The sequence below is a fragment of the Barbus barbus genome, assembly GCF_936440315.1.
Source record: "Barbus barbus genome assembly, chromosome: 44".
NCBI classification, from domain to species: Eukaryota; Metazoa; Chordata; class Actinopteri; order Cypriniformes; family Cyprinidae; genus Barbus; species Barbus barbus.
Genome location: NC_136722.1, coordinates 5,232,917 through 5,260,780, shown reverse-complemented (window position 1 = coordinate 5,260,780; position 27,864 = coordinate 5,232,917). Strand labels below are relative to the sequence as shown.

The window sequence follows — 27,864 nt, the reverse complement described above, 5'->3', positions numbered from 1 at the left end:
CTTTTACAGAATTTTTATTTGTGGAAAAAAGATAAGAAATCTCTAAAGGACATGAAAGACAAAGACAAAGAACAGCTTCTGGAGGTGCGTCTGGCTTTAACTTTGATATAATTGAGAGGTGTCATCTAAAGATACAGATGAAGACATTTATCAAAAGAAATGTAATGGTGTAATATTTAACATCATAATCAAACCCTCTTGATCAAGTAATGCGGGTCTTAACAAGTCTTATCCAAACATGGAAATTTCAACATCATTTTCTCACCCTCATGTCCTTCCAATGTGTGTTATATGGAATAACATGAGTGTAAGCAAATGATCAAAGTCTTCATGTCTGGTTTTGTATTTCTGGGTGTAGGAGAACTTCTGTGGAGCCTCCGTCATTGTGCCTGACCTGGAGGGTATTCTGTATCTGAAGGAGGATGGCAAGAAATCCTGGAAACAGCGCTACTTCCTGCTGCGGGCCTCTGGATTGTATTACTCACCCAAAGGCAAGACAAAGGTCAGCTCAGGCAATCCAGACAGTAAAACATACAGTGAATTTTGACTTTTTTTTTAATTTTGAATTTCCAGACATTGACTTCAGACAAATATTGCATTGCTATAGACCTATAATAACTGTCTTGGTGAAAAGGTCAAGCAACTAAATTTGGGTGATTAATGGGTTTTTCTCTGTCTTCATCAGGCTTCACGGGATCTTGTGTGCTTGGTGCAGTTTGATAATGTGAACGTCTACTACTGCAAAGAATACAGAATCAAATACAAAGCACCGACAGACCACTGCTTCATTCTTAAGGTACGGTTTCAGCCCATCCTTTTAAAACAGAAAGGCACTTAATTGAATTGAATGTGCACTTTTAATGTACTTGAAATCTTGAAACATATACATATAGTACACACACACACATAATAATATAATATAATAAATATATTATATATTATTAAATATATTAAATCTGTGCAGATAATATAAATGAATGACTAAAGAGGCTGCTTTAAGTGTACTTAAAGACTACACATTCTTCTTGTTTCAATAATATTTTGTTGTGCTTAAAAGTACACTTATGACACTTTTGATGTGTTGACTAACATACTAAAGCACATGTAAAATACTTGACTATAACCAGTGTTTTTTGATATTATATGTAATGTTAATATATGTAAATATACTAAAATGCAATTAAAATGTGTAATGACAAATATATTTAAATACATAATTCAAATACACACGTGTATAAATGTGATACAATATACAAGTTTCAATAGAAATTACATTAAAGTATATTTTAGTTTACATTAAATACTAGTTAGCACATTCATCAGCAAACTTTGACCATATTTCAAGATAGCAGAATTATGCAGTTCCATATAAGGGTATACTTGCGGCCTAGTGTGTAAAAAAGGACTAAAGTTCAACTAATTTCATTTATAATAAATTTAAATATCATTTAATTGCAATTAGCACACCACCAAATGTCCAAAACATTACATTTAATTTGCACTTATTGTTTTATATATTATTTTATATATCATCTATATACATATATATTATGTCCATAATAAGGTTTTACTTTTTCCACAAAGGCATTATAAACACAAAGTTTTAAACTAATTTCCTTCATGACACACACTCTGCAACACTGGTTTTATTTAAATGTTCAAAATGATGTATACTCTATAAAATGTTTCTACATATGTATTATGTAACTACATATGTAGTTTTGAATGAAGACTAACATATCTCTGCATTACCAGTGTCTGTGTATAATAGGCTTGTTTTGCAGCACTTACACTTGAGTTCTCCACAGCGTTATATATTTGTACAGTAGTTAGTTCCTGATTTATTACACATGCTGTATGTAAAAAGAAGCAAAACTAGGTGTTCCAAGCCTAATGTGGTCTATTTTTTCAGTGTCTGTTTTAGAGCAACTTGTGTTTTGCAAAAAAATATTGTAATAATACAAATTTTCTTGGCATGTTTGTTTATGGGAGGATCAATTAAATAGTCATTTTAATTGCAATAAATAAATCAACCAACAAAAACTCCCTTTTCTATAAAATATACTGAATTGTGACATTTTTAAAGCCAAAGCAGAACTTTTCATAGACATGGAAATTAGCAGTAGAAACAGGCAAAATAACTAGGGTGGTGGTACTTTTTATGCTCTGTTGTTTTGCCAGAGTTTCAACTTAGATTTTAAGGGGTTTACTAACTTGAAATCAAACTGAAAAAAGCCACTCTGTTCTCATTCTGTGGATAATGCAAAGAAATTGTGCTTTCGGACTTTGGCGCCTAAAGCAAATCCTCGTTATTTCCGCAAAAAATGCTGTTCTATCAGTAGTAGTCATGGACATGAAAGCAGACATAAAAGACGTGAGGCTTATAGTACCAGAAGCTGAAAATCACATCCCTCTAAAAGCTTTCATTTCCCCCTGACATAACAAGGAGTGGTGCAGTGGTGTGACCGGGTAAGAGGTTTTAAGATGACCTTACGGCAACCCTTTAAAATGCTCCACTGTTCCAAAACTACATCCCCTAATGAAATTCCTATTTAATTACTATTGTAGTTAAAAATTACAGACCTCATCCCCGGCCAGTGTTATAGGGTAACCTCAGATTTTTAAGTCATATGCCATAATAAAAAGGGATATTTAGGTACTGCTGGCAGTAGGGCGTTTATCTGATATTTACGCACAACAAATCTGCTTGGTTCTCTTTTATACATGTCCACTAAAAGAACACTACTCAAGCTGGTAGGTGTAACTTCTAAACCCTGGGTTGCTAAACATAAATTGTGCAATAATTATTTCAAGGTGTGCCTCTTGTATGCCTGCTGCTTTAATATATACTAATTAACTAAATGGCTACCCCCAAAGATAAAAGCCAATGTGTTGCATTTGAACTTCCAAAATGCAGGAAGTGGTTGGGGAAGCATCTTTTCCTATTTAGTGAGCATGGATGAGAGCTGACATTAGCTGTAGCAACACAAAACATAAAGGGATGGGGGTTTAAAGATTCACGAAAGGTGAATATGTTTTAGGTTGCAAGGCAAGTAGCTAAATTCAAGGAACAGTACAGTATTTCATACAAAAACATTTTATGGTAAATACCTTTGAATGTTACATTTTGTGTGAAGCTTATCTATAGAGCCATATTGCAATATATAATTTATCACAAATTACATTTCTAAATCTATTTTTTTAATCCAAATTGCTTTCAGATATATGTTACATACATTCTAAAAATCAGATATACATTCTAAAAATCAGATATACATTCTAAAAATCTATTCGAAAATACAAACCTGAGTGTCTTCAACATACCAATAATAATAATGCCATGTTTCCTAAAGAAACTGCCTAGTGGAAGCACATATAATGAGAATTACAGAGGGCCTAAAAGCGAGCCCTGTGGCACTCACCACTACCTTATCTATATTTGGTTCACCCAGCATGGTTCTCAAGCCTTTCCAAATGGAAATGTTATTATGTAAGTCTATGGTCTAGTGTAACAGGGCTAACGAGACGTGAGACGTGTGGATCCATACGCAAAGCTTTATTTATAGACATGGTCTACACAGGCAGGGTCAAGCAACAGCAAACAGATAAGTATAAGGCAAGACAAAGAGTATTCCTAGGGCTGGCGTAGGTCATCGATTGGCGAACAAAATCCAGAGGGCTTGACAACAGGGTAAACCAGAAACATGAGCAATAGTCCAGACGACGTACAAACAGAGTCCAAGCGGCGAGACAAGGGTTAATCCAAGATATGCAGGCAGGAATCAGGAAACAATGCAACACAGAAATGACTAGACTTAACTAGAACTAGAAACTAGGCTCCGTATCACTTGGTGAGTGATAAATGCAAAACAACACTCGAGTCTAAACAGAAACACGGAATGGCTCGGTAAAGCAGCTAACACTTGGAGAATGAAGAACGCAGAACAATACTCTGCGATCTGAAAGAGGAAGTCCAAGGCTTATAAAGCGTGTCTGATTGTATTCTCTGTGTGTGTGTGTGTGTGTGTGTGTAATCAGTTCTTTCAGCTGTGTGTGTGTGTGTGTGTGTGTAATCGGTGCAATGGATGATGGAAAGCGTAGTCCAGGTTATAGTGTAACAGTATGTGTAGAGTGAGAGTCCATGTGGTGAGCCGGGTGACCTCTGGTGGTGAGTGAACGGAAGTTCATAGACCGGATTCCTGACATCTAGTAGCCTACCACAAGTAGTGAAAGTTCAAAACCTTTTTTTTTGTTTGTGTGTTCAGACCATGCAGTTTTCAGAGCCTGTCTGTAATTAAAGTCTTTGCACACAATTTAAAATACCTCAAACTTAATTTTCTTCAGTGTACACTGTTATATTTTCTGGACATCTCCTAAGAATATGTACAGTGGTGGGAAATATTATTTGATCCCCTGCTGATTTTGTACACAGCCTATAATTTTAACGATAGGTTTATTTGAACAGTGAGAGACAGAATAACAACAAAAAAATCCAGAAAAACGCATTTCAAAAAAGTTATAAATTAATTTGCATTTTAATGAGTCAAATAATATTTGATCCCCTATCAGTCAGCGAGATTTCTGGCTCCCAGGTGTCTTTTATACAGGTAAGGATCTGAGATTAGGAGCACTCTCTTAAAGGGAGTCTCAGCTTGTTACCTGTATAAAAGACAAACTGTCCACAGAAGCAATCAATCAATCAGATTCCAAACTCTCCACCATGGCCAAGACCAAAGAGCTGTCCAAGGATGTCAGGGACAAGATTGTAGACCTGCACAAGGCTGGAATGGGCTACAAGATCATCGCCAAGCAGCTTGGTGAGAAGGTGACAGCAGTTGGTGCGATTATTCGCAAATGGAAGAAACACAAAATAACTGTTAATCTCCCTCGGTCTGGGGCTCCATGCAAGATCTCACCTCGCAGAGTTTCAATGATCATGGGAACGGTGAGGAATCAGCCCAGAACTACACAGGAGGATCTTGTCAATTATCTCAAGGCAGCTGGGACCATAGTCACCAAGAAAACAATTGGTAACACACTACATGGTGAAGGACTGAAATCCTGCAGCACCCGCAAGGTCCCCCTGCTCAAGAAAACACATGTACAGGCCCGTCTGAAGTTTGCCAATGATTCAGAGGAGAACTGGTTGAAAGTGTTGTGGTCAGATGAGACCAAAATCCAGCTCTTTGCCATCAACTCAACTCGCCGTTTGGAGGAGGAGGAATTCTGCCTATGACCCCAAGAACACCATCCCCACTGTCAGACACTGAGGTGGAAACATTATGTTTTGGGGGTCTTTTTCTGCTTAGGGGACAGGACAACTGCACCGCATCAAAGAAACGATGGACAGGGCCAGGTACTGTCAGGGCCAAGGCATTGAAAATGGGTCGTGGATGGCTATTCCAGCATGACAATGACCCAAAACACACAGTCAAGGCAACAAAGGAGTGGCTCAAGAAGCAGCACATTAAAGTCCTGGAGTGGCTTAGCCAGTCTCTAAACCTTAATCCCATAGAAAAACATCAGCCTTGAAACCTTAATGACTTGGAGAGGATCTGCAAAGATGAGTGGTTCGAAATCTCTCCTGAGATGTGTGCAAACCTGGTGGCCAACTATAAGAAACGTCTGACCGCTGTGATTGCCAAGAAGGGTTTTGCCACCAAGTGCTAAGTCATGTTTTGCAAAGGGGTTAAATACGTATTTAACTCATTAAAATGCAAATCAATTTATAACTTTTTTGAAATGCATTTTTTCTGGATATTTTTATTGTTATTCTGTCTCTCACTGTTCAAATAAACCTACAATTAAAATTATAAACTGATCATTTCTTTGTCAGTGGGCTAACGTACAAAATCAGCAGGGGCTCAAATATTTTTTCCCCCCACTGTATAAGTGGTGAAAGTGTGAATATTGGTTAATTGTTCTACTAATTTTAAACGAGGCATGGAAACAATATCACTGGCAAAATATTCTTGTTGGACAAAATAATGATAGCTTCACTTTTCAATAAAAAGGAGACGGGAGACAAAAATACCTTACTGTATGATTCTAACAAACCAACCACTGACATGCTAAACCCTTGCTAAGGAAGCATGACAAATCTTTAAACTGATTTTTAATACTTTCCAAGGGTGTTTCAGGCTATGTCTAAGTTAGGATTGTCTGTGTTTTCAGTTAGTCAGCCAATCAGGAAATAAAATGCAAACACATGATAAAATGCAATACATGAAGATAAAACCTATGCTCCAACAGAAAAGGACATGCATTTTTGCACAACTTGTGCAGTAATTCAACATCATCAAGTACAACATTGTCTCTACCCCTTGTATAACTATTTAGGACTTATCTTAATGTATGGCATTAAAGAGGGGTGTTGGCAATCAAAATTGTGATTTTATTGTGCCATCTACTGTCTCTGCTATGCAACTGCAGTTCAGCAATATGTGTGAGCAACACAATGTTAATATCACCAACTGTCTGTTTGGAGGAAGACTAATGTGATCAAAACATGAACTAACTTTGAATACTAACTTTTGAATAATTTGTTACCAACCCTAAGAGAAAAACACAAATAACAAAGTGTATTTTCAGGAAAATGTACAATGAGACTAGAGCAAGAAGATACTAAGTGGTTCCACAAATCATCAGGGAATTATGTGGAATGTAATAGGGAATACAACCAAATGTATTGTTATTAGGTATCTTGGACTTGTCAGATGTTTATATTAGAGTATACAGTGGTTGATATGGTTACTGCGATTTGTTTTTCAGCATCCTCAGATTCAAAAAGAATCACAATACATCAAGTTTCTGTGTTGTGATGATGAGTGGACCATGACTCTGTGGGTGACTGGGATACGTATTGCAAAGGTGAGCAGAACCCAAGCCACAGCGCAATCATTTGTAAATATTTATAAAGTAGATACTGATTAATGCAAAGAAGACATGAAGCATTGGCATTAGAAATTCTAATTTACAATACAAATATGTACACTGTACACTTTAGCTATGTTGTGTTCGGTTCTATTGTTGCGTATTAAAGGAATAGTTCACCCAAAAATGAAATCATTTACTCACCCTCAAGTTGTTCCAAACTTGTATGAGTTTCTTTATTTTGCTGAACACAAAAGGACATATTGTGAAAAATGCTGGTAACTGAACAGTAGCTGGTACTCATTGACTTCCATAAAAAAAATCCATGCTCGATATAACATAGGCACACAATTTAAAACAAAAATGAAAATCAACAAATTAACACATGTTGAAGGCTAAGGAAAACAAATCAGTTTTAAGGAGAGATTTAAAAACTGATAAAGAGGGGGCCATTCTAAGTTGTACAGGCAAACTATTCCACAATCGAGGGCCCACCACCGAAAAGGCTTGGTCCCCCCTGCATTTCTGCCTCGAGCAAGTTAAGTTGAGGTTGCTAGATCTTAAACTTCTAGAGGGGTTATAGGGACAGTAAATCAGACAAGTATTTTGGAGCAACATTATGTAGACACAAATAAAATAATTTTAAAATCAATCCTGAAGTGGACTGGGAGCCAATGGAGGGCTTGCAAAATGGGGGGGGGGGGGGGGGGGGGGGGGGGGTCATATTTGCGACCATTTTTGAGAAATTTAGCTGCAGCATTTTGAACCAATTGAAGTTGAGCAACCTGAGATTTAGAGATACCGTAAAATAGAGAATTGCGGTAATCCAAACGCGAAGTTATAAAAGCGTGGATAACGGTCTCACAAGATTTTTCAGGCAAAAAAAAAAATATTTTGGAAAGTGAACGAAGCTAAAAGAAACTAGAGGCAATGACAGATGATACATGTTAGCCGACTATCAATGAGGACACCAAGATTACGTACACAGTTTGAATTAAAAACAGACAAATTGCCCAGGACAGAATTATTAAACTCAGTTTTATCAGATGGACCAAAGATTATAATCTCAGTCTTAGAGTCATTGAGAGTTAGCCAAAGTTTGACCTCGTCAAGGCAGGACAGTTGAGTAAGTAAAGCAGAGGGGTCATTTCTTTTTATCGGCAGGTAGCTCTGACTATCATCTGCATAAAAAAGGAACGATACTCCAAACTTTCTCAGAATCGAGCCCAAAGGAAGCAAATAAGATGGAGAAGAGCGAAGGTGACAAGATAGATCCCTTTAAGTTCTTCTAGTATTAACGGTCTTGTTTTGTCATGATTTTTTTCATAGTATGGTAAGCAGTTATATGACAACTACAAGACTGCTGTGAGGAAAGCTGCAGGCTCTGCAACATGGGCTAACCGCACTATCCAGGCCTCGTCCAGTGCATCGACACCCTCACCTACACCTAAAGGTAGAGCTAATGGAGCTCAACAGATCATCATAAAATGTATCATTGATCTTGCTATATTAACATGTAAAATGATTTTGAGGACATTTAGAAAGGTTTGTATATATCTTTCAGCCAAAGCTGCAAATGGACACACTCCTCAGACTGCAGTGGAGACCACGGTACCTCTCAATCTATCAATTTTTCTATCAAGTGTACTTAAGCGTGTTATGAAACAGTCATGAAAATGAAATAACTTTTTACGTACTTTTAAGTAACCTTTTATTTTTTATTAATATTATATTTTCTGCAGACTTGAAAATATAGTCTGCAGTATACACTTCAAGTGCACATTTAATATAATTAGGCACACTTCTTTTTCACAAGGCTATATTTGGTTCCTTGAGAGCTGTTTTAATCTTCTTGTATTGTCATGATTTATTTGGAGTTCTCCTAAATGTTATTTTTGGTTTGTTTTGGAAGGGTCCTGGCAACCAAACATCTTTTCCACCACCTCTGCCTTCAATGGAAAACCTGCCTCCTCCACCACCTGACCCCATGTTTCCTCCTCCTCCCCCTGCTCCTCATGCTCCTTCCAGCACAACCAAAGTCAACAAGTTTCCTCCTCCACCTCAAATGCCACAATCCTCCTTCCCACCTCCACCCATGGATGACCTGCCTCCTCCACCTCCTCCAGAAGATGCCGAGCTGCCCCCTGACTTCCTGCCTCCACCACCACCTAGTTTGACTTCTTACGGAGGAGAAGCACTCCCACCACCACCTCCAGACCCCCTTGCCTCTCTTCCACCACCTCCTCCTGCTCCCCAAAACTTTGCATCTGCAGGTGGAGCACCGCCACCACCTCCACCCCCACCACCACCCCCAGCTCCTGCTGCCAAAAAACCCACCGACTCCATCAGAAAAGTGGCTCCACCTCCACCAAAGAGAACTACACCTCAACTAACAGCGCCATCAGGTGGTGACTTAATGTCAGAACTGATGACAGCAATGCAGAAAAAGCGCGGTCAACAATGAGCTTGAAGACAGATAAGACGACAGAGCTATTTGACATGTTTTTATAGTTGGTCTGAGGAACTGACCCCCAACTGGTTTTTGGTGTGACATTAGGACACATTGGATCCTTTTGAAATGTTTGTATTACTCCACAAAACTAAATATGTAAATACTTTGTTCTTATGCAACTATTTGGATTATATACTGTATGTTTTACAAATATGCTATATCATTATTGCTAATGAAACGTCAATAAATATGGTCTTGTAAAGTTAACTGTTAAACAGATTCTGGCAGGCCTTATTGAGTTCTTATTAAGATGCATGATGCCAAGTTTTATTTTTTTTATTATTTTTATTAAATATGCTTGTGTAGAACTGCAGAATGTTTTGATGCAAATGAATGTTTAAATTATGCTTACATTGACTAAACAGATTAGGAAGAACAGCTGACCCTCAGCTGCTGAGCCCAGGATGGAGGTTTACTAGAGTATCCGGCACTCTCAACCTCCTCCTGCTCCTCAAACGGCTCTGTTAGAGTCTTCTGCAACAGCGCCACCTAGAAATACATCATAAGGAATTCTATCACATATGAAAAATAATAGTCTGCCTGAAGATATTAGATTTTATGTATAACATGTTTTATGTTTCAAAGTAACATATTAAAGCATAAGTGCATCACATGTAGTCATACCTCTGAAAAATCATTTTTCTCTGTTTTTCTGATAGCAGATTCAGCCATCCAGTTCCTCAATACATACCGTGGGTTGACTCCTGAACAATAAAATCAAAGCAGTCAGCACACATTACAACATTACCATTCAAAAGTTTAGCGTCAATAATTGCAATGATGCTGACAGTAATGGTGCTGCAAATCCACCTTTGCCATCACAGGAATCAATACAACTTTAAACTATCAAAATAGGAAACAGAAAAATAAATTCTAATAATATTTCACTATATTACAGTTTTCACTTTTTGTCAAACAAATGCAGCCTGGTGAGCATATAAGACTTCTATCAATAGAAAAATGTAAAAAAATAAAAAATCTTATGGACTCTTTGAATGGTAGTTTGCCATGGCATCCTTTAACGTAACAATATACAACATAGACCAAAAAATACCTTGCATTCTGTGCTGACGTGCTGCATCTGAGTCACTTTTCATCCTTTAAGAGATGATTAAAAAATGCATGTGAGTGTAGATTGCAGCAATGTTAGCTTGACAGACGCTTTAAATACAGTTGAACCCAGTCTCTGAAATACTCATGTGATGAGAGGTCTGACAGAGCCCACGTTGACTGTTAAGATAGACGCAGTCACAGTTAATGGACTGAAATCATGATTATGGATATTGCAGCTGCTGTGGGTGTGAATGGAGTGCATATGTACCGGAGGAATGGATCCCGTCTGAAGCTGGGACAGAGTCAGCTGTCTGAAAGTCATGGTGAAATCTGCTCCATTGTCCTCCATCAGCTCAAAACAACACATCACACACCATTAATTCTACAACATTATACACATAATTCTACTTTTTGTATTTACTGCAGTTATTATAACAGGACACTGAACTTTATTTGACAGATTTGGTCATTTAATACTGTATGGAATTTAAAAATATAACTGTAACCCCCGGTTTCACAGACAAGTCTTCAAACTAATCCCAGACTAAAATCTAAATCTGAGCTGTTTCAACTGAAAGAAACTTGCTCTCTGACTGATCTTAAAATATATCAGTGCCTTTATTTTGCCTCAATATGCACACCAGTAATGTTTTTTCTAAGGCACGTTTATAAAAAAAACTACTTAAATGTCCTAATTGAACTATGGAATAAATTAGGGAAATTCCTAATTTGCTTCTTATTAATAGTTAGGTAGTTGTTAAGTTTAGGTATTGGGTAGGATTAAGGATGTAGAATAAGGTCGTGTAGTATAAGGTATTAATATGTGCTTAATTACTACTAATAAATGGCTAATATTCTAGTAATATGCATGCGAATAAGCAACTAGTTAAGACCCTTAAAATAAAGTGTTACCAAGAGCTCTTACTGTGACAGCTGATCTGAGGTCAGCAGTGGTTTCAGAGCTTCTAGAGGTTTCTGTAGATTCAACAGGCCCACATTAGCCTGAGCTCCTATACTGTACCGGCCCTCATCATCAGATGTGTTGGGGACAAAATCTATACAGAAAAAAAGAAATGCTGTAGCAATGATGTTTTTTTTGGTAGGTCAGTTTCATGTTCACTTAATAGAATATAATTGTCAGCAGATATGACGGGGATAGGAACACAGGAGCAACTGGTAGGTAGACAAAAGGTAAGTGGGTCAGGTTAGTTAACATATAATGTTTGAGACCAGACAGTGAGTGGAGGGATATAGTGCTGCTGATTAGTGCTGACAGGTGGCGGTGATCAGAAATCAGGGGATTGGGATCTGATACCAATAATATATGATACGTATATATACACACATGTTATACAACAAACGTGCAGGAAAATGGTCACTAATATTTTGAAGTATGGGAAAAAGAAAGTTACTTGAGTCATATGATTCCATAAATCCAAATGGGCCATAGTCAATAGTGATAGAAAGCAGACTGAAGTTATCTGTGTTGCATACTCCTGCATGAAGATGCAGATCATATGGTTGAACATTTTGGGTATTCAGCTCAATCTATAATATAACAGACTGTGATAATTAAACTAGTAAAGAAGAGTCAACTAACCATGAGCAAATCCAACTGACATCCAGTGAGCAATTAAATGTGCGGTTTCATTTACCACTCTAGAGAAAAACACCTGAACCCCAGTGAAATATAGTCAAGCTGGTCAGAAATCTAAAATAACTTTTTATAACGACTAAACATAAGAGAGACACTGAGATGCATACCACATACTTGTCAGGGTCAAATTAGTTATTGTTGCAATAATTTATTTAATCTATTTTATCATGTATCTATTTATATTAAACGACATAAAATAACTATTAAGTAATAATTTGATTTAATATATATATATATATATATAATGTTCATGTATGCTTCTATTTAGTTATTTTATGAACGTATTTTTTATTTTACATAACATAACTTAACATGTACTTATTCATCATTGAAATTGAAATAATTGATGATGATGATGATGATAATAATAATAATAGTACTTACAATGATTTATAATTTAGAATTTACGAATCTGACCAATTAGAGACAGGTTTTGGGCTACTATACCACGCCTGTTTTATAACCCTTGCACATTTTTTTATTTTATAATATTATTTATTAACATGTAACGATTTATAATCGAAATTGAAACAATTGAAAGTAATAATAATGATTTCTAATTATTATTTAGAATTTACGAATCTGACCAATTAGAGACAAGTTATGGGCCACTACACCACGCCTGTTTTATAACCCTTACGTGCTAACTCCCTATTTATTCTATTTCTAAAACGCCCCTCTTCTCCGACAGCAGCACATCCGGTGACAGTCTCTTCCGGTTCATGCGGTTGTGTTCGGTAACGGGGCGTGTGCTGCTCGTGGTTGGGGTAGCGTGAGTATGGCGGTGCCGTGGAGCCGATGCTGGAGGAGCAGCTCTAGAGCGGCTGGACTGCTGGACTGGTGTTGCGGGCTCAGCAGAAGAACAGAGAGCTCCACCGCTGCGACACAGGTAAGTTAGAGAGATGAAGGTCACCAGTGTGAACCAATGCCTTATAGTACTACACTAGGCTTACATTAGGAGTGTAATAGTGTTACATTTCTTATATCATGTAATTCATATGGAGTCGTTTTTGTAAGGAACGACAGGAGTCTTGTCTGAACTCTGTTAAAGGTCAAGAGCTCATGAGAGAGTTGAGACACTCCCACTGCACTGCTGATGATGTTTGACAGGAAGGCAATGGCTGTGTTCGAAATGGCATACTTTCTTACTGCATACTGCTTACTGCCCAGTACACAGTGTATACTGCCTACTATTTTTTAAAGAATAGTGTGAAACAGTATACAATACGCAAAAAATATTTCAGAGTAGTATGCTTTAATTGTCACATGACAAACACAAACATTAATTCAGCACAGCTGTGAAGGTTGTTACTTTACAAACAAATGTGCTAGCTATTCTTTTACAAAGGCTTGTTATTAAGGCTTCATACTAGTAAACAATATTGGCCAATCGAACTCATTTCATAATTGAATAACTCTACATAGGCTATGGACTGAACTGAATGAGCTGGCTTCAACTGAACAATATTTTTGGCAGTTACACTAAGTGCAAATAATGATAAATTATGTTTACAATAAAATAGCAGCATTTTCTTTAGCAACAGGTGTGTAAATAGTAGTTAGGTGGCAGATATTTATACTGTAGTACATTATAAAACAGTATGCAATAACATATTAGACAACAACATTTTAGTGTAAATTATCATACATTTTATTTGATGAACGCCACTTTATTGGGACAAAAACAGCTAAGCACACTGTATTATTAATGAGGTGTTTAATCTACACTTTTCAAATATTTACTTAATTTTTTATTGAAAATAAATGCCTTTCTGGTCTGGTATGTGATGGGAAAAGGAGTTGCACGAGTTTGACAAAAGCCGAAATCGAACTCGTATCAACAGCAGCTCGTATCTGTTACTCTCTCCGCCACTGATTCTACAGAAATACACGTGTCTTCTGCAGAGCTGTTTATCACAGGCGGCATTGGTGGGCGGAGTTAATGTAAATAGCCTCTGACAACAAATTGGTCTATTTGTCCTTCGAGTAAATACACTCCATTTCTTATTAGAGCTGTTTGCATCGGAATTTAATTCTGTTTGCTTAATTGAAATATTAATTCTAGTTATATATATAATTTATTTATATATTATATTACTGCAATATTATTATGTAATATCTTTGAAACAATGTATAAAGCGCTATAGAGATAAAGGTGACGTCATTTGACTTGATCGGAAAAGTGGCGTAGAGATTAAAGTACGACAAATGATATTGTTTTTAAATGCACAGCGATAGTTACATGTATATGTATAAACGTGCATATACAAGTGTAACATTTATAATTATTATTCCCCGCCTCCAGTTCACTCACGCGTTTGAAGATGAAAGGTCACATGGAGCGCGTTGCATTCTGGGAAACAGTACCCCACGCAGCGTCTTCAGATGCATACATCAAATGTAGCAGGTAATCCGGGCATTCCATGCATACAGAAAATTCACATACTATTCACAGTATTCACACAGCATACTGCAGTATAGTAGGAGTTGTATGATAGTATGCCATTCAGAACACAGCTTCTGTACTGATTTCAGGATACTTGAGTTATATTTAGCAGATTCTGGCAAATATAGTAGGTCATCCGGGTATTTCATGCATACAGCAAATGTGCATACTATGAGCAGCATACATACTGGATGCTGCAGAAATAGTAAGAGTAGTATGATAGTATGGCATTTCGAACACAGCCAATGTCTTAAGATGTGATGGGACAGCTTGTATTAGTTTTGATGGGTACTACTCTACTTTTAGCTTTATGTGATCTGGTATTTATGTTTTTCAGGTTTTATTCCGGCAGGGCCCTGTATATAATTTTAATAAACCAATGACAAGGTATGTCAATGTCACATTTGTGTACTAATTATTACAATACTAATACATTCATTACTATGCATAAGGACAAGGGTCACAAGGACTATATCAAAATAACTACGAGGGTCAACATGTCAGTTATGTCTACAGTGTATTTCTAACAGGCCAAATTAGCTGCTTGGTGTTTTTAACGTGAAAATTATTGAAATTAATTACAAAACATTTGAATTTTATACACTAGTTTAAAAGTCTGAGGTTAGTGAGAGGTTTTCTTTTTTAGTTTTGAAAGAAATTAATGTAACACTTTATTTTAAGGTGGCATTGTTACACGTTACATGAACGTACTGTTATAATAACTGTAAATTATGCATAATTACATGCAAGTAACCCTAATCCTAACCATGTAGTAAATACATTTAGGCCTGGTTTCATAGGCAGGGCTTAGCCTAAACCAGGATTAGGCCATAGTTCAATTAGGACGTTTAAGGACATGCCTTAGAAAAAAGCATAACTGGTGTGCATTCTAAGACGAAACAAAGGGACTGACATGTTTTAAGATCAATCAGTGCACGTTTCTTTCAGTTGAAACGGCTCAGATTTACATTTTAGTCTAGGACTAGGCTTAAAGAGTTAGTTTACCCTAAAATGAAAATTATGTCATTAATTACTCACCCTCATGCCGTTCCAAACCCGTAAGACCTTCGTTCATCTTCAGAACACAAATTAAGATATTTTTGATGAAATCGGAGAGCTGTCTGACCCTCCATAGACAGCAACGCAACTGAAATGTTGCCAGGTCCAGAAACGTAGTAAATGCATCGGTAAAATAGTCCGGGGTGTAGTTAATTAATATCACTCAGTACTTAAGTGTATAATTACACTGTAACAAGGACACCTTAAACTAAAGTGTAACCGAAGTTAATACTTTTTCAGTATGGTTGCAGTCAACTGATCAAAAGTTACAGTAGAGACATTTTAAATGTTACAAAAAATTGTTGCAAAAAATGTAAAATATTACAAGAGATTTCTGTTGTAACTATTTATCATAAATAAAATGGATCACAGTGTCCACAAATATTAAGCACAACTGTTTTTCGAACAGCAAATCGGCATTAGAATGATTTCACAATGTTATGTGAATATTATTTGACTGTACTTTAAAAAAAATGTTTGAAATTGAGTTTCAAAAATACTAAAATACACCAAGTGTGTCAACAAGCCCTGATCTCTCTTATGTCTACATTCATACTTTTTGAAGTCATTTTCTTTTTTCATTTATTGTTTTACACTTTTTTTAAAAATAAATTTCGGTTACACTTTATTTTAAGGTGTCCTTGTTACATTGTAATTATATGTTTAAGTACTACGTAATATTAATTAACTAAGGTTAGGATTAGGGTTTGGTTTAGGGTTACTTGGATGTATTTATGCATAATTCATTGTAATTATTAAAGTAAGTACATGTAATGTGTAACAAGGACAACTTAAACACATTAAACATCTGGGTAACACTATTTTAAGTACTTGCATGTTTGTGTTTCAGGCACAGGAATAGATGTCTGTACACAACACCACGAGTCTGTTGCAGTATATGCAGTGATACAAAGCTAAAAGATCCTTTCTCATTAGCACAAAAAGACTTGCAAAATTTATATGAAGACATAAAAAAGGTACATCAAGAGCACTTACCCAATATAAAGTTTTATGCCTTTTATAAAACAAAGTACTGAAACTGATCTTTTGAACTTCCCGTTTCAGCAGCTGCTCGTCTCTAAAGAGGAGCTGAAAGCGCTGTGTGATTATTACTTTGATGGAAAGGGAAAATCCTTTCGACCAATGATTGTAATCCTGATGGCTCGAGCTTGTAACGTCCACAGCAATAAAGAGGGGTGAGAAAGCACTTCAGCGCTGTGTGTGTATTCATACTGTGATGCATCAGTCAGTGTTAATAAGGCAGATCTGATGTCCTCAGGGTTCTGCTGCCGGCGCAGCGCTCCATTGCTATGATCTCTGAGATGATCCACACTGCCAGCCTGGTGCATGACGACGTTATTGATGAATCGGACACAAGACGTGGTAAAAACACCATTAATCAAGTCTGGGGAGAGAGAAAAGTGAGTAACCCATCTGATCATAAAATACATTTTAGGGTTTTTCGGGTCTTAAAAAACTCTTAATTTGCCCTTTCAAAAATGAAGGTCTTAAATCAAAGCAGAAAGTATTAAATTCCTAAAGTTATACCATTAAATTTTAAGTGAGCATCTGTAACAAAATTAATTTCCACAGTATTTTTTTTCCAATACATATATCTAAATATCCTTGTTATTTATTACAATGTAATTAAGCAAAAGATACATGCAAAATAAACATATGAAGTATAGTTTTCTGAGGAATTGAACAACATTATGTAAGTTTGTTTAAAACAAGAAACAATTATCTGGGGTATGAAAACTTTTTTATCTCCCATTTGGAGATATTTAGGGGGTTCAAGCGCGTAGCGCTGAAACGCTATTGTAATTGTTAGAATGGTCTCGAATGAGCAAATTCTAAGTAAAAACTGATTGTGCAGACCAAACCGTAAATCGTAGAGAATTGAATCTTGCAGGAATGATAGTACTCGCACCACCTACAATGTGACCGAGGCTCGCCCCAATCGGCCTGATGGGGGCGCTACAGAGATTGAAAGTACGAAATCGCTCATAACTCCTAAACCGTCAGTCCAGGCTCAAGTGTCTTATGTCGTTGGAATCCTTGGCTAATGCCGGACAAACCGCGTCAGATCCTAGGTTTTTTGCTCGATCGGATCCAAACCAGTGCAGAAAGATTCTCTGGAGAGTGAATATCAATAATTATAAAAAAAAAGTTGAATTTTCGAGTCATCGTTGCAAAGGGACGCCAAAATGTTTGAGGGGGACAGGGCCACTTTTAGTAAAATGCCTATAACTCCTGAATGGAATGAGATACAATTGGGCAAAAAAGTATTTAGTCAGCCACCAATTGTGCAAGTTCTCCCACTTAAAACGATGAGAGAGGCCTGTAATTTTCATCATAGGTACACTTCAACTATGAGAGACAGAATGGGGGGAAAGAATCCAGGAAATCACATTGGAGGATTTTTAATGAATTAATTGGTAAATTCCTCGGTAAAATAAGTATTTGATCACCTACAAACAAGCAAGATTTCTGTCTCTCAGACAATTCTCTGGACTCTCTAAGTCAATAATTATTAAAAACATGTTGAAATTGACCCTTTGGGAAGCTATAACGGGGTCCTTTAGAAAAGGGGCATGTCCAAATATACCCAAAGCCTAAATGAAAACGCGAAACTTCACGGCACTCTGAGCACATGTGACAGGTGATTCTAAACAAGCATGCAAAGTTTCAGGGAGATTGGACCACAGCAGGTGCTATAACAGTCATAAACATTTTAAAAACATCATATTTGTATGGTAAATCACCTGGATTTGCCAAAAATGCCTTTTTAATAATTGATTTAGGTGGTTACAGGCTTGCTAAATAATATAATGTCTTTTTCCTTTTGTGCTTAAACACCTAAAGCACTTGAACCCCGGTAATCGCTGCTTGCTGCTATATTTGTTCTTGTTTTAGTCATGAACTCACTTCATTTTGATCAATTTCTCATAAAACAAGAATGAATATATATATATATATATATATATATATAAAACAAGAATATATATATATATATATATATATATATATATTCTTGTTTTATATATATATATATATATATATATATATATATATATATATATATATATATATATATATATATATATATATATATATATATATATATATATATATATATATATATATATATATATATATATATATATATATATATATATATATATATATATATATATATATATATACATACAGTGCTGCTTGAAAGTTTGGGAACCCCTTGCAGAATCTGTGAAAATGTGAGTAATTTGAACAAAATAAGAGAGATCATACAAAATGCATGTTATTTTTTATTTAGTACTGTCCTAATAACCCGATTCAAAAGTTTGGGAACCCTTGGTTCTTAATACTGTGTGTGGTTACCTGGATGATCCACGACTGTTTTGTTTTGTGATGGTTGTTCAAGAGTCCCTTGTTTGTTCTGAACAGTTAAACTGAACACTGTTGTTCAGAAAAGTCCTCCACGTCCTGCGGAATCTTCAGTTTTCCAGCATCTTTTGTATATTTGAACCCTTTCCAGCTGAGATCCATCTTTTCACGCTGAGGACAATTAAGGGGCTCAAACACAACTATTAAAAAAGGTTCAAACATTCACTGATGCTCCTGAAGGAAATATGATGCATTAAGAGCCGGGGGGTGAAAACTTTTTGAATTTGAAGATCAAGGTAAATTGTACTTAATTTGTCTTCTGGGAAACATGCAGGTATCTTCTCTTACTTCCAAAGTATAGTACTAAATGGAAAAAAAAAAAATATTTCAACGACAAATTTGGACATCTTCATCCTGTTCAAAAGTTTTCACGCCTTGGCTATTAATGCATATATAATTTATATATATATTTGCGCAGCCAATTTTGTGTACTTTGTCTTATAAAGGTCTTTTTAAAAATTAGCTTTCGTAAAGCCTTCAGAAACCCTGTTGATGTTCAGTGTGAAATCTGATGAATTGTTAGTGATTTGAAAAAAGCAACATTATTGTTATTATTATTATTATTGTCTGGAACTGTTAGGCTATCCTGGCTGGAGATTTCATTCTGTCAGCAGCATCCATGGCATTAGCACGTATTGGGAACACTACAGTAGTGTCTGTGCTGTCACAAGTCATAGAAGACCTTGTGCGAGGTAAGTCAGTCTGGATTTGATTTATGATACACGTTTTATTAAGTGGAATGTTTTTTATATATATTTTTTGTTGCTAAATTCCAGGTGAATTCATGCAGCTGGGGTCTAAAGAGAATGAAAACGAGAGATTCAAGCACTACCTTGAGAAAACCTTTAAGAAGACTGCTAGTCTCATTGCGAACAGTTGTAAAGCAGTATGTACGTTCTGTCTTAATAATAAGATCAAGTTCAGAGCTGAAAAAGAAGTTAAACCAGTGTTATTTCATTTGAATTATAGGTATCAATTTTGGTGAATTCTGATCCTGAGGTGCATGAGATCGCCTATCAATATGGACGAAATGTTGGCATTGCATTCCAGGTAATTTTCTGACGTATGTGTGAATAATTTCTCTTGGATTTTATATTTATTTAGCCCCTATCATTTACTTGTGTGTGTATTATAAGAGTATTATTCTATTATTTAAAAATCATCACTATTACTTCATTTTTGTAAGTCATATTTATGAAGCACTTATGAATGTTGCCTGTGTACATTGCCAATTTATTTATCAACTTTCTTTACTGAACAATACACAGAATCTTTTTTTTAATTAAAGAAGGCGAGTACCAGTCGACAATAACATAAGAAATAAATTATATGCACTTACTAGCACAAATAAATAGAATAAAGATTAAAACAGAAAAATTAAATAGTGCTTTTTCAGGTAGCTTTAACAGTAGTATTCAACGAGCGTTATTTAGTGAAGAGCAGCTTATTTTTTTTCTTTTGGTTTTTGATTAACATTAAGGATACAGACAAGCATTAGGCTGCTGTCATTTTAAGACCTAATGCACAGATCCAATATAACAAAACAAATGCATTTTCTTTCTCAACTGTCAACGATGTTTTCTAAGACTGTGAAAACTGTATTTTGCCACAATTGTGTATGTATTTGACCATTTACACACAGTAAGTTGCAAAAAGGAACTCAATTCTGTTCTTGCAAGCAGTTTGAGAGGCAGCTTCAGTATTACTATCAAAATCATAAAGTTGTGGCTGTTCCTGTGGTCTCTTATCACAAAGCTAGTTTTGTTGGAAGTTACAAATGTAGGAAATTAATACACAGCCCAAGTTCCGGAAATGTTGGGATGGTTTTTACATTTGAATAAAATTAAAACTAAAAGACTTTCAGATCACATGAGCCAATATTTTATTCGCAATAGAACATAAATAACATAACACATTTGTTTAAAATGTTTAAACGGAGAAATTTTACACTTTTATCCACTAAATGAGCTTTTAGGTTGTGGCTGCACATTTACAAAAATCTGTGCCACTGTGATGAATGATTCATTAAAGTTCACATTGTTTTATCTTAAATTATGATGTAATAAAAACTAGTGATGCACCGATCATGATTTTTCATGGCCGATTCCGATTTTTTTTTTTTTTTACCAGCAAACTGGCCGATACCGATACCGATTTTATTTCTTTAAGCAACAAAAAGAAAGAATGAAAATATACATAAACAAGATGTTTATTTGGTATTTAACAGGCCAAACTGGCTTTTGGCTATTGAAAACAATAACCGGAACCATCTGAAATTGAAGGCAGTATCTGCACAGTAAGTACATTCAATAGAAACATAGATGGTACTGACATTAGCATTTAGCTTTTGTTTTTAAATTGAGTTGAATCTACATAAAACTGGCCTTAAATGAAAACATTAACTGTAACCATGTGAAATTAAAGGCAACAACTGCTTAGTTACAATCTAAACAACAATCAGCACCAGTGGTGGCTGCTGGTCTTTCAAAGAGGGTCATTTTCGGCCTACATCATAAAAATTGTCCATTTATTTATACGTAAATTATTTTCAAGGAAATGCTCTGTGACCCAACTAGGCGTCTTTTCCAGTGACTTGACCAGTGTCCTCTCAATGGCCAGCAGAGCTAGGCTGCTTAAACGGCCTTGGCCCATTGTGTTACGGGTGTAGGACTTGAGCCGCTTTAAACAGGAGAAGCTCCTTTCTACACCTGCAGATGTAGCTCCCAATTGTTGCCACTAATGAGAGCAGTTTGTAAAGCTGAGGCATTGCACTGTCCAACTCCATGTCTTTAACCCTCTGGGGTCTGAGGGTGTTTTGGGGGCCTGGAGAAGTTTTGACTTGCCCTGACATTTGTGCTTTTTTCAGTTGCTTATAAAAATATAAATGGCTAAAGTCTAATAACACTGTAAACCGCAAAAACAGGGCTACAATAATATGTTAGCAGCACTTATGTACTTGATTTTGTTTTTGAGGAAACAACGTTTATGCGTGGTTAGTGAAAAACTAACATTTTGAAGTCACTGAAATAAGGCCATAAAAAAACATACAGAACATTTGTTCACAAGACTTCTGAGAACTGGATCTTGTAGCCTAGAATTTTTGCTTCAAAATAATGTGTTTATTTGCTCACAAAAAAACAATATATTGATTTTTTTTTGAGTACAAAGGGTCTATGCGAGAAGGCGTCAACCTTCACATTCACACCTGAGAAGACAAAGGCCTGCATAATGAGCTTCATAATGAGCCATTTAGTCAAGTATGTGACTGAGAGGAAGAGTTACAAGAAAGAATATGAGGACAAAATAATATATATTTTTTTTTTTGTAGTTTATTAAGTATATATTTAGCTATCACACAAAATAACTTGAGATTCACTTGTGAGTGCAGTTAAACATTTTATTAGGAACAATCAAAGCTGTCTTTCAAAGCTGACTTTTTAGCATCATTACTCCAGTCACATGATACTTCAGAAATCATTCTAATATTGTGATTTACTGCTAAAAAAACATTTATTATGTTGAAAAGAGCTAAGAAGAATTTTTTTTTTTTGATGAATTGAAAGTTCAGAAGAACGGCATCGTTTGTAACATGATACATGTCTTTATCATCACTTGTGTGCTAAATAAAAGTTTTAATTTCTATATATGCTGTCTCCAAGCTTTTGCACCTGGCATTTTCATAGTGTATATTGTTTATGCGCTCTGAAGGGGAAAAAACAACAACACATTTAGAAATTCTGGGTTATTTCTCAGCAGATCTTCTTCCAGAAACAGAAAGTATTGACAAGTATTGATGTTGTTATTGACTATACACAAATAAAAGTAGACCCTTTGCAGTTTCAAATGATACCTTGCTCTCATCTATACGATCAAAACTCGTGGAGTATTTTTAGTTTGTTTCGCTTCATAAAGACAAACGAGACAGCCCGCACCGGTGGGTTAAGGAACACCAAGTAACCACACAGCTTTCTCCTGTTATGATGAATATTGGCCAGCAATTTCGCCAAGCAAATACCAAGAAATAGGTTGCAGCAGTTTGTAAATCCGCTATGGGAATGCTATATAGCTTCAGCATCAGCGACTTCTTTTAGGACACAGTCGCTGTCAATCAAAAGGAGATGCAGTCTTTCGACAGACCCTCCAATCATCACGCAGAGGCCCGGAGTCCAGCCCCGCCCACTCCTCCATTCACCCCCAGAGACGCTGAGCGTCCGGGGGCGGGACATAATCGCAGCATTTATCCACTGACTGTCTAGTTTCGAAGCACTGAAAAAAACTGTTCAAAGCAGCCCCATAGAAGTCAATGAACGCTAGGCTTCAACAGGCAAATACACTGATGCTACGGGAATATATGAGAAGGAAATCGAGTCACCTGCTATATGTAGCTGATTCTGAACGAACTCGTCTCTGAGATGAACGTGTTCTAACGCATTTTTAATCAATCAAATGTTAACACAATAGTACATGTTTGACCATTAATTTTTTGACATTATAGGTCTTAAAGAAATCCCCACTGATCAGCACACATTCAACAGTCCAATCAAAGATGTTACTTAATCAGCATTTGTTTTCGTTTTTAAATTTGGTGTAAAGAAAAAACGTCTTTAACAGTGAAACTAAATAAAGAAGGCTATATAAATAAATTATTCCAAAATGTTAAATCAAATAATGTTTAGTGCAACGAGTAAAACAAAGATGCTACAGCAGGTGCTTTTTAAATCGAAAGTCAATATATTTTTAAGGTAAAATAAGAATAATCATCCTGTACAGAACTGATGTTTACTTCTGGCTTTTCAAAAGTGCATGCAAAAAAAAAAAAAGTACTTCAGATTTGTCAAGTTGGTCTGTTTCGTTTCTCATCCAGCACGTGAGAAGCTGCTCTGAACCGTTCACGGTCTGTACTTGTGTTTCGATCTATGGCCGGTCAACTGGTGCATCCCTAATTAGTACAAGTCAAGTAAAAAGTTGTGTTTTTCAGCTTGTGGATGACATTCTGGACTTCACTTCCAGTGCAAACCGGCTGGGGAAGCCGTCAGCTGCCGATCTCAAACTTGGTCTGGCCACCGGCCCAGTTCTGTTCGCTTGTCAACAGGTATGACTGCTGAACACATCTATGCTCTCAATATAATGTCACGTCCTAAGTACAGATTCAGGAGAATCTGGTCTAATGTTTGACTTGGTTTATTACACCCATAAACGTAACTGTAACACAGTCTGAAGTTTTGTTTTGCTATAGTCTTCTCAACCATACTCGCACTGATTACACTCTTTAGTTTCCTGAGCTGCATGCAATGATAATGAGACGCTTCAGCTCCGATGGAGATGTGGATCAAGCCTGGCAATATGTCCTGAAGGTGAGAAGGATTTGTGTTGTATTAGAGGGAATCTTATGAAGACATGTCCAAATTCCATTTCACCACTATATAAAAATTAGAGATGCACCGATTGACCAGCCAGTGATCAGAATCGGCCGATTTTTCGCATGACCGGCCCGTCAATCTCACTTCTTGCCGATTCCGAGCCGATCTTTTTATTGCCAGCAGTGCAATACATCACAGCCACGCGCACACTCACAGTCGTTTCGCGTGAGAATGATTCTAATTTTAATTGCATTCAGTGTAAACAGCAACTAATAATGTATTTATGTCGTGCCAGATGAGGTGTGTGAGAGAGACAGCACACACAAAGTAACTCACAGAAATTTATAGATGCATACTGCAAAAAAAAAGAAGATATTTACAAAATATGACATTTCGTTTAATTTGATTTCCTACTGTATTGGAGAGAAATGAAGAGGCACATCGCGGGTCTTTCATGCCGAGAACTCTGCTCATGTGTTTGCATTATGATGCATTTATCACTTGCTGCATCACTTGCCTCGTTTCTGAAGGAATCAGCCGTTTGAATGAATAGGTTGAATGAATGAATAAATGACTCTCATTAAAACAGACACTTGCCGCCACCTACTGGTAGTTTAGTCATATTTAAAAAGTATTGCATTTTTTTCAACATTTAGTTTAAAATATGCAAAACATTAATCTTATAAAGTTATTTATGCATTTGAAATTTCGAGAGTAAATAGGTTTATGGCACCTCAGCTTCATCAAACTGTCTGTAAATGCATCTAACGCCACTTCAGATGCAGCTTCTGTTTCCTCAGCAGTGGAAAGACGGAGTTTAATACTCATTTCATTTGAATGGTGACAACTCTACAGTTTCTTATTATACTAAATTAATTAATTAAAACGATGTGAAAGATGACACATTTAATAAGGTTAGGTTAGGGGGGAAAAAAATGTCCATTTATAAACATAGTGGGAAATCTGTTTTGTTACATACAGCAACTCATTTTAAGTTAAATATTTCTTCCTCTTTCCAGTCACAGAGCACTTTATTTTGAGGTACGTGAGAGGAAAATCTGTAACTTAGTCCAGATTGGGGGAATTGTAATGTTTAATCATTTCTTTTATGTAAATAATTTTAGCATTGAAATTTGCATAGATTTTTGTTTGTATATGCTGTCAATTATAGTTCTTAGAAAGAAAATCGGAATCGGCAAAAATCGGTATCGGCAGGTCACACTTCCAGGAAATCGGAATCGGGAAGGACAATTGCAATCGGCGCGTCTCTAATAAAAATACAGCACTAAGTAAATGAAGCATGTAACATTATAGACCTTAGTCAGGGAAACTTCATATTTAAAGGAATAGTTTGCCCAAAAATGAAAAATCTGTCATTAATTACTCACTCTCAAGTCGCCAAACACATGTGCTTGTTTATATTCAGAGGAAAGCATGGGCATGTGTTGTGATTCTCTACAAAATGGCGCTAGGGAGACTCCTCGGAGAAGAATTGTTGAATTAAGTCTATTCATTTTTGTTTTCTTTGCGCACAAGTATTCTTGTAGCTTCGAAAAATTACGGGACCACTGTCGCATGGACTATTTTAATGATGTCCTTGCTACCTTTCTGGACCTTGATCATGGTAGTGCCCTTGCTGTCTATGGAGGGTCTGACACCTCTTAGATTTCCTCAAAAATATCTTGTTCTGAAGATGAACGAAGGTTTGGAACGACTCGAGGGTGAGTAATTAATAGCAGAATTTTCATTTTTGGGTGAACTATCCCTTTAATGCAGGGGTGTCAAACTCAGTTCCTGGAGGGCCGCAGCCCTGCAGAGTTTAGCTCCAACACACAAGCCTTGTAGTTTTCAATTGAGCCTGAAGGACTTGATTAGCTGGATCAGGTGTGTTTAATTAGGGTTGGAGCTAAACTCTGCAGGAATTAAGTTTGAATCCCCTGCTTTAATGTATGACAGAAATGAAAATACTGTGAGGAAATGTCTTTCAGGGGACAAAGCTCCATAAAAAAAGTTTTGCGAGTTGTGAAAATTACATGAGAATCTTTATTACATAATTATGTGTACCAAAAATATTTACTCATTATTTGCTATACTACTGTAATATTTTCATAATATATATTTATTGTATAACCATAGTACGATTTTTTTTTTTTTTTTTTTTTGGGTATGATATTAAAACGGCTTTGCTTTAAGGCTTTAAGTTTTGCTTTTTTTGTGGCAAAATATTGAAAAAGTAAAGCCTTTGACAAAAAGAAAATTGACAGTCAGAAAAATTATTTGCAAGATGTTTTTTTTTTTTTCTTTCAAAATGCCAATTAAAATGTGTATTTAAAACTTTAATTTATTATTTTGTTTCATTTAGCTACATTATAAAACAAATTGACGTACATTTGTATAATCATTTTTTAATTTAAGAAATGATTTGATTTCAAACTGCATTTTAAAACAAATTAAATTGTTTAAATAGGTCTAGTCTTAGTCTAAAAATAGTTTACATTTACATTTATTCTTTTAGCTGACGCTTTTATCCAAAGCGACTTACAATTGCTATATATGTCAGAGGTCGCACGCCTCTGGAGCAACTAGGGGTTAAGTGTCTTGCTCAGGGACACATTGGTGTCTCACAGTGGATTCGAACCCGGGTCTCTCACACCAAAGGCATGTGTCTTATCCACTGCGCCATCACCACCCCCAGTTTACATTTTTATGTTTGAATAAATAAATTAATTGAACATATTCTTTAATTTTATATGCAAGTGTCACTCCTAGTCCTCCTCAGGAATATGACCTGGACAAGTTTTTGATGTTTCTTGTGATTTTGTCCCATTAGTATAGTTAAAGAATCATTACAGAAGTTCCTATAAGTAGCTGTGAACAGCCTCACTTATCTTGTTTTCACGTTCACACACAGAGTGATGGTGTGGAACAAACTAACTACCTCGCCCATCACTACTGCCAAGAGGCCATTCGGCAGATCAGCCGTCTGCGGCCGTCGACAGAGCGAGACACGCTCATCCGACTGACCGAGCTGGTGCTGCGCAGGGACAAGTGAGCCTGGACGCAGAGCTCCACACTCAGGCAGCTACACCTCTGCAGGACCCTGCTGCGACACACGCGGGGCTTCAGAGATTAAAGAATCCAATTTACATTGTCACTGTAAGCTTTACTGTACTGTAATCGCAGAGTCTTTAACCTCTGCGTGAGGCGTTCTCCTGGTACAGAAGGAGAAACTCGTTGTAATTCCAGGTGTAGCACAGATGGAGGTGCTACCGTCACGTGTGTCTATGTGGATCCGTTACAGGTGATCGCTTAAACAGCCGTCCACATTATGAAAGGCCAAACGTCTTTGATGTCTAAGATGTTCTTGTTAATGTACTTTTGCATCAAGTGCTTAACAACCAAGGCCTTAAACCTCACTGGCTATTTACTCAAATTAAAAAAGGTATTTTTTACAGTA

At 36.3% G+C, this 27,864-nt stretch overlaps 3 protein-coding genes across 8 annotated transcripts in view; 2 read left to right on the top strand and 1 right to left on the bottom strand.

The window, feature by feature from the left end:
- apbb1ip (amyloid beta (A4) precursor protein-binding, family B, member 1 interacting protein) overlaps positions 1 to 10,007 on the top strand; it is a 24,566-nt gene extending 14,559 nt beyond the window's left edge. Inside the window, exons 8-14 of the mRNA XM_079406479.1 lie at positions 10 to 84; positions 359 to 502; positions 686 to 796; positions 6,772 to 6,870; positions 8,203 to 8,326; positions 8,438 to 8,484; positions 8,786 to 10,007. Of these exons, the coding sequence (XP_079262605.1) occupies positions 10 to 84; positions 359 to 502; positions 686 to 796; positions 6,772 to 6,870; positions 8,203 to 8,326; positions 8,438 to 8,484; positions 8,786 to 9,337 (1,152 nt within the window). The 3' untranslated portion in view covers positions 9,338 to 10,007. The remainder of the gene's footprint in view (positions 1 to 9; positions 85 to 358; positions 503 to 685; positions 797 to 6,771; positions 6,871 to 8,202; positions 8,327 to 8,437; positions 8,485 to 8,785) is intronic.
- Positions 9,752 to 12,819, bottom strand: LOC306863259 (protein adenylyltransferase SelO-like; the record flags this gene model as incomplete). Its single annotated transcript, XM_079406507.1, has 7 exons — positions 9,752 to 9,874; positions 10,010 to 10,089; positions 10,440 to 10,483; positions 11,364 to 11,493; positions 11,851 to 11,934; positions 12,039 to 12,111; positions 12,793 to 12,819. The coding sequence occupies 7 exons, from the start codon at positions 12,817 to 12,819 to the stop codon at positions 9,752 to 9,754; spliced, it is 561 nt and encodes a 186-aa protein (XP_079262633.1).
- pdss1 (prenyl (decaprenyl) diphosphate synthase, subunit 1) lies at positions 12,803 to 27,864 on the top strand. 6 transcript variants are annotated; one of them, XM_079407165.1, is made up of 12 exons: positions 12,803 to 12,984; positions 14,401 to 14,502; positions 14,879 to 14,928; positions 16,451 to 16,577; positions 16,669 to 16,796; positions 16,880 to 17,021; positions 19,628 to 19,739; positions 19,824 to 19,933; positions 20,017 to 20,097; positions 24,026 to 24,139; positions 24,321 to 24,401; positions 27,319 to 27,864. In XM_079407165.1, the coding sequence occupies exons 3-12, from the start codon at positions 14,921 to 14,923 to the stop codon at positions 27,457 to 27,459; spliced, it is 1,044 nt and encodes a 347-aa protein (XP_079263291.1). In that variant the 5' UTR covers positions 12,803 to 12,984; positions 14,401 to 14,502; positions 14,879 to 14,920; the 3' UTR covers positions 27,460 to 27,864. The 6 variants fall into 6 exon arrangements, with proteins under 6 accessions (XP_079263291.1, XP_079263290.1, XP_079263292.1 ...); XM_079407164.1 differs by lacking the exon at positions 14,879 to 14,928 and having other exon boundaries at positions 16,666 to 16,796; XM_079407163.1 differs by lacking the exon at positions 14,401 to 14,502 and having other exon boundaries at positions 12,809 to 12,984.